At 57.7% G+C, this 13,297-nt stretch overlaps 2 protein-coding genes and 1 long non-coding RNA gene across 4 annotated transcripts; 1 reads left to right on the forward strand and 2 right to left on the reverse strand.

Annotated features, from left to right (window-relative positions):
- Nucleotides 1-466: 466 nt before the first annotated feature.
- On the reverse strand, nucleotides 467-2,670 carry CDK2AP2 (cyclin dependent kinase 2 associated protein 2). Of its 2 annotated transcripts, none has more exons than XM_082748706.1 (4): nucleotides 1,977-2,670; nucleotides 1,568-1,668; nucleotides 1,348-1,480; nucleotides 467-990 (listed from the first exon to the last, which is right to left on the reverse strand). In XM_082748706.1, the coding sequence occupies exons 1-4, from the start codon at nucleotides 2,056-2,058 to the stop codon at nucleotides 923-925; spliced, it is 384 nt and encodes a 127-aa protein (XP_082604832.1). In that variant the 5' UTR covers nucleotides 2,059-2,670; the 3' UTR covers nucleotides 467-922. The 2 variants fall into 2 exon arrangements, with proteins under 2 accessions (XP_082604832.1, XP_082604833.1); XM_082748707.1 differs by having other exon boundaries at nucleotides 1,835-2,193.
- On the forward strand, nucleotides 1,851-4,919 carry LOC309873326. Its single transcript, XR_014316295.1, has 2 exons — nucleotides 1,851-1,978; nucleotides 3,369-4,919. It is a non-coding gene; the product is annotated as an uncharacterized lncRNA (long non-coding RNA).
- A 2,785-nt stretch (nucleotides 4,920-7,704) lies between these two features.
- Nucleotides 7,705-12,911, reverse strand: CABP2 (calcium binding protein 2). Its single transcript, XM_082748708.1, has 6 exons — nucleotides 12,578-12,911; nucleotides 10,271-10,301; nucleotides 9,361-9,495; nucleotides 8,768-8,877; nucleotides 8,498-8,645; nucleotides 7,705-7,905 (listed from the first exon to the last, which is right to left on the reverse strand). Exons 1-6 carry the CDS (start codon nucleotides 12,740-12,742, stop codon nucleotides 7,880-7,882), a joined length of 615 nt encoding a protein of 204 aa, XP_082604834.1. The 5' UTR covers nucleotides 12,743-12,911; the 3' UTR covers nucleotides 7,705-7,879.
- Between the last annotated feature and the right edge of the window lie 386 nt (nucleotides 12,912-13,297).

Genomic DNA, 13,297 nt, shown 5'->3' on the forward strand with positions numbered 1-13,297 from the left:
CTCCTCTGAGAGGTCAGGATGTATTCAGAGCCTCCCAGGGCTGACTCGGAGTTTAAGACGTTAGGGCATTAAGGCATGTGAGGGCCTGCCTTATATGAACTGACATTTCCACCCTGCCGAGCATGACTGCCAATCCAAAGAACCCTCCAGGCCCAGGCTGGCCACAGTGCCCTCCAGCTGTGGAGGCTGCAAAGGCCTTGCGCTGCCCCCTGGTGGCAGCACGTGTAGGAGGGGACGGCTCTCAGCTACTGGAGCTCAACCCCTTTCCACTACTTAAAACTAGGAAGGCTGAGGGCTGGAGCCGGGCAGGGTCCCCACCCAAGTCAACGGAAAGCAAGGGCCGGGCAAGGCCAGGCTCAGGGACCCTCTCTCTCCCACCGCTGCACCGCCCCTTTCCCCTCCCGGAGTTTCCCCTTTCCCAATTTCTTCCTGGCTGAGAAGTACCACACTCAGAAAGACTAAGAGGTAGAGAGAACAACTCCAAATTATCTTTTATTTATACAAAAAGGGTGTATTTAGCAAAAGACACTGAAAAAAGAGTCGCTATGGCCCAGGAAACAAGGCAGGGAGGTGACAGGCCTTCGGAGGCCCTGCTCGGGGAGGAGTCTGGGAAAAGTGGTGGAAGTCCTGGGTAAGTGCTGAGTGGTGGGGGCCACAGAAAGAGCAAGCTCCAGCTGGATCAACACTGTTGGCAGGTCATGGGTGGGGCTCACAGTGACCTCGCTGCTGACTCTTGATAGAGTCCCAATCAGTGCTGTGGACTGGAGTGAGAGCCGCCCCCTCGTTCCTGGAGGGCACCCACCAAGGGACACAGGACAGGAAGCCCAGGTTGGGAAGTGCAACTCGGGGTGAAGGCCAGGGAGAAGCAGGTGCTCTGCAGTGGCCAGGAAAGGTCCAGACGCGGTGGCGGACTTGCGTCCTGTTACGTGCGGGCGTTCCGCTCTGTCTCTGCCAGGCACTCTCTGACTAGGGCCCGGGCATGGATGATGCCTGAGGTGGGGACGGGCAAGGAACATACAGCGACCCTCCACAGTCCTACCCCCACCCTCCAGAGGAAGACCCCTCCCTCCTCACCTCCTCCCTGGTCCTCACCCCAGGACCAGGACTATAATCTAATGAGGGGCCTAGTGAAACGAGCGGTTTGGCTAATCCTTAAATCTAAAGACAAATGTCCTGGTCCTTCCCCGAAAACTGACTCAATTTTAATTCCATTCTAGACACTGCTCTGGATAGTGGACACTGGCTCTCGTCTAGGCTTGGCTCAAGTGGCCTCCAGATGTCCTTCCTTCCCTGAGGAGCGACTGTCCTGTTAGCTTCCCGAACAGGGAGGGTGGAGGCCTCACTCACCTCTCTTCAGGCGCTCCATGGCGCTCTTGCTGCCGGCATAGGTAGGCCGGATCTCTTTGCCCATCTCCTCTATGACTGACAGCAGGTCTGTGTAGGTGCTCTGGGAGCCCTGGGCTCCGGGTGGCTTCATCGCCTATGTCAAAAGAGGACAGGGCGATGAGCTCGGACCCCGAGGGGACCTCCAGTCCCCATCCATACGTAAACCTTCGCCCCCACTCACCTGCACATAGCCCATGGAGGGCGGTCCAAAGTCGTTAAACAGGGGTCTGAAAGGGGCAGCGGCTCCCGGCACCGAGCCCGATGGCGATGGGACACTTCCGGCTGCAACATGCGCGAGTAAGAGGTCAGCGCGGGGCTGGGACGCCTCTCCCCAGCGTTCCAAGGCCCCGACCGGATTCGCCCGATTCCCTCCAAAGGGATGCTTCACTCCCGGCGCTCAACTTCAGGGACAAACCCCTCCCCCTGCGCTCCACCAACTAGCCCTTACGTGACCACGCCCACTTCACAGGCCAGCAAACTGAGGCTCCGCGAGGGTAGGCGGCAGGCCCGGGGGTGCAGAACTCGGGCCGTCTTCTCGTCGCGACCTCGACCACCCGGGCAGGCGAGCAGGGGCAGAGCTGGATCCTCACCTGTAGGTACCGGGGTGCCGGGCCCAGGGGTGCTGGAGCCGGGGGTGCTGCTGGGGGCGGGGGCGATGGGTTTGTAGGACATCCCCAACTCTTGGGTGCGGCGGACGCCGGCCGGCCGCTCCTCCGGGGTTGGCTGCTCGGCCGCTCAGCCGCGCTCTGATTGGTAAACCGGCCGCACGCCCCTGGTAAATAGAGCCCAGGCCGGAAGGGCGGGCGGGCACGAATCCTCTCTCACTCCCGATTGGTGCGTGAGGATGTCACTCGGGCCTCCTCATTGGCCAAGACGGACCCCAACAGGCCGCAACCGCTGCTGATTGGTCTTCGCCTTTCGGACCTCGCACCTGTCTGCTCCGGATTGGGCGGTAGGTGACGCCCTACGCAATTGGCGAGTTCGCGGTCCGGGCCGGCGCGCTCTCAATCCGATTAGTCCCAAGGCCCGAGAGGCGGGGCCTCGGAAGCCGGGACCCGGGTCTGGACCGCCGCGGTACGCGCGGAGGGCTCTTCCCGGCGCAGGCGCCGCCCTCACGTTGCGCTCGCGCTGCTTTGCGCGTCAGCTTCGCATCTCCTGGTGTCGGTCCAGCTGGGCCTGCTATCGCCGCCGCCGCCGAGCGCGCCTTTCCACAGCTCTGAGTGCCGGAGGACGCGAGGCTTTGACGTTCGGAGCCCTGCGTCTCACCCCGTGCGCTTTTACGTCACCTTTCACCGGTTCAGCACCCCTATCTCCGGTCTGCGCATGCGCCCTCCTGAAGCCTCCGTTTGTTCCTATGGCAACGGGTCGGTCGCCGACGCTACGGCCGCGCCTCTTCGCATTTGCCTCATCCCTCGGTCCAGGCTGGTGTTGGGTCCGAGGGCGACCTCAGAGACCCCTCAAGCTGTCCCCCGAGACGCCGAGCCCGCGCCTCCTACAACAGCAGGAGCAGCTCACCTTCGCTGAATACTCGCCGCGCGCCGGGCCTGCACCGGGCGGTCCTGGGTGAGAGCGCCGGGTGATGGCTGGCATCTCACAGCACCCCGCCCGCGGTTCCCCCTGGGGCACGTTACCCACCTCAGTACGCTTGCGTTTCCCCGTCTTCGAGATGCGGACGTTCATAATAACTATCTCGCAGGGTTGTTGTGTGGATAAACGAGTTCCTAAGAAGCTGTTTTCATTGTGCTCCTTTCTGGCCATTTCTCCATCCAGGCCCCTCCCCTCAAATTTCATTCCTCACGACCCCAGACCTTAGACTCTCTTCCAAACACTAACCTTTTCTCCCAGGCGACTTCTCGAAACTTCTCCGGCCTCGTGTGCCCTTCATGCCCCAGGTCTGTGCATTTCCCTCATCCCCAGGACGTACATTCAATTCCTTTATTCATTCATCCAACGGGCATTGTCTTTCTTTCTTTTTTTTTAAGATTTTATTTGAGAGCGAGCGAGAGCACGAGCAGGAGGGAGGAGCAGAGGGAGAGGGAGAAGCAGACTCCCTGCTGAGCAGAGAGCCTGATTCGGGGCTCGATCCCAGGACCCTGAGATCATGACCTGAGCTGAAGGCAGACGCTTCACTGACTGAGCCACCTGGGCTCCCCGGCAGATATTTTCTGACTCCATCCTCCATCCCACGCCTTGTGCCGAGCACTGATGATATGGAAATAACCTGGCCACGGATTCTGTCCTCAAGGAGCTCCTAGTCTCAAGGAAGATTTTCGGGAAAGCAAAGACACACTGTCCAGTAAGACAGTGTGGAGACTGGTACAGGATGCATTGGAACCTAGAGGAAGGAGCCCGCTTGGTGACATCACAGGAGTCTTCCCAGGGGAGGTGGCATTCAGCTGGTGAAGGAACAAATAAACTGTGATATATCCACAAAATGGACCATTTATTCAGCAGTGGAAGGAAATCATCTGTCTAGCCATGAAATGACACAGGTAGGCATTTTGCTGAGTGAAAGGAGTCAGTCTGAGAAAGCCACACGTTGTATGATTCCAACCGTAGGACATTCCAGAAAAGACAGACGTATACATAAGGTAAACAAATTACTGGTTGCCAGGGGTGGTGAGCGATAGACTTAGGGCGACACAGGATGTTTTTTCTTTTAAGGCAGTGGAACTATTTTGTATGAATCTGTAATGGCGAATACACGATATTAAGCATTAGTCATAAAGGGTAAACTCTAATGTAGGCAAAATTAAAGAAATGATGGAGGAGGTCAGGGGATCCCAGGATGGAACAGAATGTGACCAAAGGACCAGCCGTATCATGAATGAGACGACGGGGTGAGGGAAAGAGTGGATGACTAGAGAGTGAACGCAGAGGAACTGCAAGGAAGCACGTACACGTCGGTGAAGGGGTTTCCTGTGGCGTGTGCATTAGCAGCTCTGAAACCACAGCACACGTCCACCAGAATCGAAAATTAAGTCAGTTAGGAGGGAGGAGTTCTCATCACTGGAATGAGGTAAGCAAGGGGAGGAGGCTAGTACAATCCGCATGATAAGGGGTTGGAACTGGAGACATCAGTAGGAACCCTATTCGACACAGATACAGTCAGTTGCATACAGAAATATTTTTAAAAATAGTATATACACAGATGAGTGTACATACATCTCTGTGCTGAGAGGGCCTAGAAGCAACCTAGCACCCAGATCTTGGTTTCTAATGGCATTCTCCAATAAAATGAACCAGAGTTCCTTGGAGAAATGGCTGATTCTAAGACTGGGGCAGGAAATACACAAGATAATCCTGAAGCATCTTATAGTGCCACAATGTAGGAAAATGCTAAAAAACAAACAAAAAAGCAAAACCCCGAACCCACCATACTCCAAAACCCCAAATGCCACCACAATGGGTATATGCCAAAGGGACACAGGAGTCAGCTGAAAGGGGTCCCAGTGGCCACAGCTGGAGTGATTTGGAAATTTAAAGATAAGTGTTGGATTATAACGTGCAAAATAAATATCTATGAGACCATACTGATATACGTGTGTGTGTGTGTGTGTGTGTTTAAATAAATGAAGGGGGAGAAGAGACAAATCTGTATAGAATTCCAAGTAGTTTATGTTCATACTCAGCCCTTGATAAAGTGGATTATAACCCCTCACCCCTTCAGTGTGGGCTGTACATAGTGACTTTCTTCCAGAGAATGTAGTACACAATGGGAGAAAGAAAAAGAGGAATTTTATAGTGTAGAAACGTGACAAACCCTACCTCAAGCCAGATGATCAAAGCCAACATCAATAGTGATGTCATGTTGACAGTAGGTACCCTTGATCTGACGGGATGAGAAGGGCACTCGCCTCTGTGGTCCTCCTCCTGCTGGCCCATAACCTAGACTAATCGTGAGAGAAACATCAGACAAATTCCAATTTAGGGATGTTCTATAAAATACCTGAGCAGTTGTCCTTGAAACTGCCAAGATCGTAAGAAAACAAGGGAAGTTTAAGAAACTATCACAGCCAAGAGGAGTCTGAGGAGACACGATGCCTCATGCAATGTGGTGTCCTGGATGGTATTCTGGAACAGCAAAAGGATAATCAGGGGAAAAATGATGATATCTGCATAAAATACAGACTTTAGTTCATAACAGAGTGTCAGTGTTAGCTCATAAACTGACAAATGTACCATTCTAATATGAGAGATTAATAGTGTGTGATGGTTAATTTTAAGTGTCAGCTTGTCTGGGTCACGAGTGCCCAGATACTTAGTCAAACACAATTTTGGGTGTGTCAGTGAGGGTGTCTCCAGGTGCGATTATCATCCGTTGAATTGGCAGACAGAGTAAAGATGACCCTTCCCATGGTGGGTGGGCCTTGTCCGATCAGTTGGAAGACCCAAAGGGAACAAAAAGGCTGAGTAAGCGGGAACTTCTCCTGCCCAGCTGTTGAGCTGGGACATCAATCCTCTGCCCTCAGACTAGAACCTACACCATCCACCCTCCTGGTTCTCAGGCTGTTGGGCTCAGACCGGAACCGAACCCCCAAGTTCTCCTAGGTCTCCAGCTTGCTGATTGCAAATCTTGGGACAACTCAGCACCCATCGTCACCTGAACCAATGCCTTGCTATAAATATCTTTATACCCAGTACACACCACACACTTTTACACACCCACACACACACACACACAGAGGTATCTCCTATTGGTTCTGTTTCTCTGGGGAATCTTTGACTAACACAGGAGAAGCTGGCCGAGGTGGAGGGTGAACAGGACCTCTCTGTACTATCTTCAAGATAATTCTGTAAGCCTACAACTGTTCTAATAAAATAAGTGGATGGCGTATCATGATGTGGGTGGTGGCTATGTGGGCGCACACATGTGTGAAACTCATGTGCACTTAGGGTTTATACACCTCATTAAATGCTGTCGTCAGTTGTCAAACCATTTGAAGGGGACTTAGCGTATATCTGACTTTCTAGCTTCTCTGGGAAAATCCGAGGGTCTCCAAGTTCCAGCGTGCTTCACCTGGCAAGGGTTGCTGGCGTTGGGCGACAGGTGCCCCCCTGAAGTGGACAAGGGGCTCTTAACTCAGCACAGTCTCTGCCTCCTCACTCTTCCCTCCCGGCCCTGGTCCCGGCTCCAGCAGTTACCTCGTTGGGACCTTTTGGGCCATTTTGGGGTAGGAGGATGCTTTTGGTGCTGACAGATAATGCGGCAGCCAAGGAGGACCATCCCACCGTCCCCTCCCGCCCCGCCACTCCCAACCATAGAGCCTGCCAGCCTAGGAGCCGGGGGGCGGTGGGAGGCAGACCCTGAGAGCGATTCTGGGTTTCCTCCGACGCAGGTCCAGTCACTACCCCCATGCCCTGCAGAGGGGACAGACAGCTTCTCAGGCAGCAACGCTGTCTGTGCGGACCCACGAAGGGGGGTGGGAGGCAGGGAGGGAGGACCACAGCTCCCAGAGATGCCGTGGGGCCCGCGCATGCCCTCCTCATCCTGGGGCCTGCCAGGCCGGCAGCAGAGATCCCATAATTAAGTATTAGGATTAATTGGGATCTGCCGGGTGAGGGAGTGGTGCCGAGGCTGCTGGAGCCAACCCTCACACTTCGGGGCTGGGCTCCAGGCTGGGTGGGACCCCGGCATGCGCCTGCCTCCTCAGTCCCCAGGCTACCTTGCTGGCAGCGGTGGTGATGGTGAAGGCTGGGCAGGGGGCTGAAAGCTCCCACCCCTTCTCGACCAGGTCAGGCATCAGAGCGTGGGCACAGCCCTAGGTCAGGCCGTGCTCTGCCAAGCAGGTGTTTGCTGCAGCTAGGAGAGCCTGAGGCCTGGGGCCTCCCTGACCCAGCGCCACCCTGTCCTGCCGGCCCTGGAGCCAGGGTTTAAGTCCCACCTCTGCATCGTCCTAACCCGTGTGACTCCATGTGAGCCCTCGTCCTCCCAGAGCCTTCTGGTGCTGGGAGCAGGAGCTGGATTAACCTGGGGACCATGGGCGTGGTGGGTTGTGGCCAGTTCCAGAGCAGAAGTATGACACAACGCAAGTCACATTTGGGGAAGAAAAATCTGGCCGCACACTCTAGGGCATGTGTAACCCTGGGCCTTTTTACAGGAGGAGGGGCCCAACGCATCCCAGTCCGGGAGAAGCAGGGGGCGCTTCCTCCTCTAGGGACGTCTCCTGACACTTGCTCTCTGATGGGCCCAGGATCCAGAAGGGGCCCCCGCCCACGGTGGAGTTCACAGTCAAGGGGCCTCCCAGCCCAGGACTTAACTTCTGGGGACCAAAGACCAGGTCCTGCAGGATATACCAGTGAGAGGTAAAAGCCATCTCCCCAGGCCCCAAAATACTTTATTGTTAGACAGGGACGGGCATGGGGTCTTGATGGATGAGGACACACAGGCAGGAGGAAGAAGGGGCGGAGGAGGGCCATTTGGAAGAGGTGGGCTTCCCGGCTGTGGTCCCAAGTTCCTGTCTGCTGCCTCCAGCTTCTCTGCCCAGATGGCTCAGCGAGACATCATTCGCACAAACTCTGCCGGGACAAAGCCAAGGTTGCAGGTCTGTTCTTGGGAGCCCAATAGCTGTGAGAATATACTGGCTTTGAAGTGGGAGGGAGTGCGGTCCAGGGCAGGGTCTGCAAGGGAGTCTTCTGGATCTGGTAGGGAGTAGGCCTTTGGGCTAAGAAGAGGGGCTTTGTTTTATGGGGAAAACAAAAAACAGAAAAGACAAAACCCTTGAAACTAAACCCATTTTCCTCTTTGCTTTGGCTGCTAGGAAGCTCAGGAACAACTTTGGGGCCTACTATGGAGAATTTCTACATGCTAATTTTCCTTGGCTTCCTGTTAGTGTCTAACCCTTGTTTTTGCCCTGTGGGAATCCAGCATAGAGGGAGAACCGTGTTCTGGTCAGCCTGCCTGGCTCCACATCTTGGTTCCATCCACAACTTTCGCTAAGCACTCACACTATCCTAAGAATTGACTTTGTTGTCCTGCTCATGGGGAGAGGACATAGGGTGCTCAGCCCAGGGTCTGGCACGCGGTGACAATGTTCTTTTTATCCTTTCCTTGTCTGTTAGAAACCTCCCAGAGCGCGTGGCACTAAGCGTGGAGGGCGGTGGGTGGTACCTTCGAAGTCCACCAGGCCGTCCCCATTGAGGTCAATGTCGTGGAGGATCTCGTCCACCTCCCGCTGGCTGAGGCGCTCCCCCAGCAGGGCCTTGAGAGCTGCCCGCAGCTCAGCCAAGCTGATGCAGCCGTCCCCGTTGGTGTCAAACTGTGATGGCATTGGTTGTGGCGTTGAGTCCCCGACCAAATCATTCATTCACTTGGCCTTCACTCGCAGCAGACCCACAGCCCCCCGCCCCCACCACTGCCCTTCAGCCCCAGTGGTCGCACCTCCCGAAAAGCGTCCCGTAGCTCCCTGACCCCGATCATGTCGGCTGTCTCTGCCAGCAGCTTAGGGCCCATCAGCTCCACAAAGTCTTCAAAGTCCACCTTTCCGCCACCTGGGGGCCATGCCCATCGGAGACCCCAGCCATCAGGGACCCCTGCCCAGCCCCTCCCCTGCTCGCCTCCCTAGCCTCTGTCCCTGTCCACTGCCCCAGTAAGTGGGCCCTTCCCTCTCGTGGTGATGGGGGGGAGAGCAGGCTGGGTCATCTGTGTTTTCTGGTGGCTTTTCCTACTTTTTCCTACTTTTGACTGGGTTTAAGTCCTCACTCCAATGACCTGGCTCTGGGACCTTAGCTAAGTCACTTAAGCTTCCAAAGCCTCAGTTTCCTCATCTCAAAAATGGAAATAATCGTCCTTGCCCTGCCCATCTTGCCGGGGGTGGGGAGATTCTTCAGAGGCAGAGAGAGCGCCTTGGGAAGGAGCAGGCACGACCTGGGGGCGACCTGTGTGGGCACGTTCCCCAGGCTGCTCAGCCGCTCAAGCCATGGCCATGGCCTCTGGAGAACTGGGGGTGGGTGGGGCGCGTCTGCGGCACATACTGATTTGCTGTGAAATCTCGATGAGCTCCATCTCGGTGGGCATGTAGCCCAGCGTCCTCATGCAGGCGCCCAGCTCCCGGTAGCCGATGTAGCCGTCCCGGTCTCGGTCAAACTCCTGGAAGGCCACTTGCAGCTCTGCCGGGCAGGGCGGGGTCAGCACCCCCCACACGTCCCCCGGAACCCCAGCCTGGACCAGCACACCCTTCTTCCTTTGGTCTAATCACTTCCTCCTTGTAAACGTCAGTTCCTCTGCCATTTCAGTGTCTTGGCTCATGTTATGTTATTTAAGTCAAATATTTAAGGAGCATCTACTATGGGCCAAGCTCTGCTCTAGGTGCTGGGATATGGCAGGAAGGAAGGAAGGCAGGGAGGGAAGGAGAGAGAGGGGAGGGAAAGAAAAGGAAACAATCCTTGACCTCACGGAGTTCACGTTCTGGAACCTTCTACCCTCTTCTGGTCCTTACGTCACCTACTCAAGGAAGTCTTTCCTCTACATCGAGTCCCCTCCAGCCCATTTGTTCACTTTCTTGAGATCACTTAGCACCATTTGCACTCATAGTTGACTTATCGACATCTGTCCCCGGAGGACATGGGCTGCCTCTGTCCAGTTCGCCCCTTCCCCAGTGCTCCCCACACAGGGCCAAGCACATGGTGGGCGCCCAGGAGGTATTTGCTGAACGAACAAATATAAAAAGGGCCCTTGACCCGCCTGGCAGCTGAGATCCGGGAACGGGCAGCTTTGGGCTCTGTCAGCCCCTCTCCGTTCAGTCTGGTCCCCATCTCTTCGATCTCCCGCAGCCGCAAATACCTCGTTCAGCAAATACCTCGCCCCTAGTTCCTCCTAGAGACCAGCTGAGGCCCGCCTATGCCCACCCTTCTGGACACTCCAGTCTTTTCCAGAACCCTTTACCTTCGATCTCCTCTGGCCGCAGCTCCCGGTCCTGGGGCAGGGCGGGGGGGGGGGCGGTTTGCACAGAGAGGTTAAGAATTCCCTGGACCACCCAGGCACCCGCACCCCTTCCTCTTGTTCTTTGGGGACCCCCACTCGGCACCCCCAACGGGACGGGCAGGGCCTGTGTCTGTCTGACACTGCTCAGAACTGCTCCTACCCATTTCTGCTGACTGACCTGGATGTCTTGGGCCACCCCCTTCCCTGCCCCCTGCCCAGATCTTTCCTGGGGACCACCTTCTGCCCCCACCATCTTGTAGGGTGCGCCATGTGCCGGAAGTGGATCTGGAGTCGGGCAGAACCTCTGACTTGGCCTCGGGGACCTCAGTGTCACTGTATGTCTCTTGTTCTCTCTCTGTTCCTCTCCTGAATGCCCAGCTGCCTCCCTGCCCACCCCCTTGGTGGCTGTCTCTGGGGCTCTCTGGGGCTCTCTCTGTCCTCCCGTCTCTCTTTCCTGGCATGTCTCCCTGGGTCTTCCCCCCTGTTTGATCTTGTTTCTGTGTCTCCACTTTTCCTTGCCCCACCCCCTGGATCTGGGTGCCTTTGCTCCAAAGACCCCACTCCATCCTCTTCCCGTTATTCAAGGAGAGGCAGAGAGGAGGCATAGACAGGGGCGGCCGTACATACGAGCTGGGCGGCGGCGATGCTGGGCCGCAGGAAGACGCAGGCGGGCCCCACCAGGCTGTTGAGAACCGAGTAGCCCTGGATACCCGGCCCTGGGCCCCCCTGCTCCTCAGGGCTGGGGCTGGGGCTGCAGCGGGAGCCCCCTGGGGGGGAGCTGGGCCGCTGCCAGTGGTCCTGCAGCAAAGCCAGCTGTGAGCTGGGGGAGCGGCCCCTCCGCTCTCATGGACCAGCCTCTCCCATCTCCGGAGCCCAGTACAGGACAGGGAGGGCTCTCACCCATCAACGCTCTAGGCTGGAAGGGTCCGTGCCCTTACTGTTCAGTTGGGCTACCCGAGGTCCCCCCGAAAAGGAAGGGACCGGGCTAAGGTCACTTAGAAAGCCAGTGGCAGAATGGGACCTTGAGCTCAAAGGCTGCGTCTCCCATCTCTGACCAGTGGAGAGCAGGGGCAGCAGCAGGCACAGGCGGCTGGGAGGGCGGCTGGGGGGCCCGCATGAGGTTGGCGGGGAAGGCCCACTGGTCCATGGGAGGGGCTAGAGTCTGGGGCCTTCCCAGGGAAAATCTTGATTGGCCCAGGGCCGTGGGAACCAACCCCTCCATCCCCCTGCCATGGTCTCTCTCTAACCCCAGCCCTCCGGGCTCTGCCCACCCCACCTGACCCTCCCAGGCTATAGCCCAGGCTCCTGGCCTTGGCTTCTCCCCCTTAGCCGTCCTACCTTAGGCCCCTGGTGTCGAGGCCGCTTGGCACAGTTTCCCATGGCCTCCTGAACCATGCCAGGCTTGGAGTCCTGGGGGCAGCCCAGGCCCGAGCCTCAGCGGGTGCTGTGGGCTCCTGCCAGCCCTCAGCTGCTCCCAGTGAGTATCTGGGAACACTGCAGGGGATTTTCCTAGGGTTTTGTGGGGAAGATTGGGAGCGGGTGGGCAGGCGGGGAGCCCTGGGCACGGGGGCTTGGGTCCTAATCCAGGATTATCTCTGAGCATCTCTGCTGGTGAGGGGGGCCACTCAGGACCCAAGGCCCCCTGGAAGGCACAGCTTCCCCGTGCTCACTCCGGAGGGTCTTCCAGAAACCCCCTCTAGCACTTTCGCCTCCAGACCCTACCCCTGAGCTCCCCCAGTCGGGAGAGATTTAATGCCTTCAGAAGCAGCTCCTGGACCTGGGAGGAAGAAACCAGGTGCTTGGTGTGCTGGGGAGGGCTGGGACACCTCTCGCCCCAGAATGGTGCTTAGAACTTGGCAGACCCTCCCCGCTACTCCCCGTCCTGAGAGGAGGCAATCTTGCTCGGGCCCAGGACGCTGCTGCCTCTCCCTGCCAGGACCGTGGCTCTCACCTCGGAGCCCCTGGCCAGCGTCCCACCCTCCGCACCCTTGCCTGCACCAGTGCCCTGGCCCTTGTGCTCAGGGGAAGGGTGGAAAGGGGTCAGCCCTGGGGGCCACAGACTGGATGCAGGGCTCGGTGAGGGCAGAGGTGGGGAGAGACACCAGCCTCCTGGGCAGCTGACAGACTCACTGAGCCCTCTGTCAAAAGGCACGTCCGGGGTCTCCTCCCTGAGTTCTGCCCTGGGTCTGTCTGATGGGGTGTGGGGTCCTGCTGTTCCCTCAGGGTGCCCTCAGTTGGAGACATGCCCCACAGCCCTGTCCCCTTTACCTGCCCATAGGCTGCCTGCACCTGGGCCTCCAGCTCCCTGAGGAGTGCCCGCCTCCTGGTGGCTGCTGGACTGGCGGGAGCCTGGCTGGGCCCTGGGGTGCCCTCAGAGGGGCTGGGGTCCCCCGCGGGGAGACAGCCATCTGCCTGGCCCTGGGGAAGGGCCATGGAGACGCGCGCGTGGTACCTCCTGGTCGCACTCTGGTTGCCCCGTGCCTGTGGGAGGGTGGCTCAGTGGGCAGCTGTGGGTGGGGTCCCCCAGGGTCCCTGCTACTCATTTCCCCGGTTCCTCTCTCCACAGGCCCAGGGCCCCCATCCCACAGCTCTTCTAGCTCCCCATGCTGCTTACACAGCCCCTCCCCCAAATCCAAGCCTCCCCCAACCCACTAGCCTCCAGCCCCACGCTGGCCACAGACTGAGCCCTGGGCCCCGCCCCCGCGTCACCCTTGCAGACCCCCGGCCACCTGGCCTCTTCGACTCCTGGTCTCTGCACCCCCACACTGCCTTCCCCGCTGTTTTCTCACTCCCGGCCCCTCTCGGCCCCCTCAGCCCGGCGTCTGGCTCTCTCCGGCTATCCCACTTGCAACCCCTTGCCTCCCCCTGCTGACATCTGTCCAGCTGTGTCTGCGTGTCTCTCTGACCACCCTTGCCCACCTGTCATTCCCTCCGTGGCATAAAAATCTCTCTCACACTGGTCTGTCCGTCTTTCTGTCTGTCCACCCC

The sequence above is a fragment of the Mustela nivalis genome (assembly GCF_964662115.1).
Source record: "Mustela nivalis genome assembly, chromosome: 9".
NCBI classification, from domain to species: domain Eukaryota; kingdom Metazoa; phylum Chordata; class Mammalia; order Carnivora; family Mustelidae; genus Mustela; species Mustela nivalis.

Excerpts from the sequence above, each read along its gene's own strand:
- CABP2 (XM_082748708.1), bottom strand. The coding sequence starts at position 12,742 with ATGGCCCTTCCCCAGGGCCAGGCAGATGGCTGTCTCCCCGCGGGGGAC. Across the intron at positions 10,302-12,577 it reads TGCAGGCAGCCTATGGGCAG|GACCGGGAGCTGCGGCCAGA; the intron begins GTAAAGGGGACA and ends GCCCTGCCCCAG. Across the intron at positions 8,878-9,360 it reads CGAGATTTCACAGCAAATCA|GTGGCGGAAAGGTGGACTTT; the intron begins GTATGTGCCGCA and ends CATGGCCCCCAG.
- CDK2AP2 (XM_082748706.1), bottom strand. The coding sequence starts at position 2,058 with ATGTCCTACAAACCCATCGCCCCCGCCCCCAGCAGCACCCCCGGCTCC. Across the intron at positions 1,669-1,976 it reads CGGCACCCCGGTACCTACAG|CCGGAAGTGTCCCATCGCCA; the intron begins GTGAGGATCCAG and ends CGCATGTTGCAG. Across the intron at positions 1,481-1,567 it reads CCTCCATGGGCTATGTGCAG|GCGATGAAGCCACCCGGAGC; the intron begins GTGAGTGGGGGC and ends CTTTTGACATAG.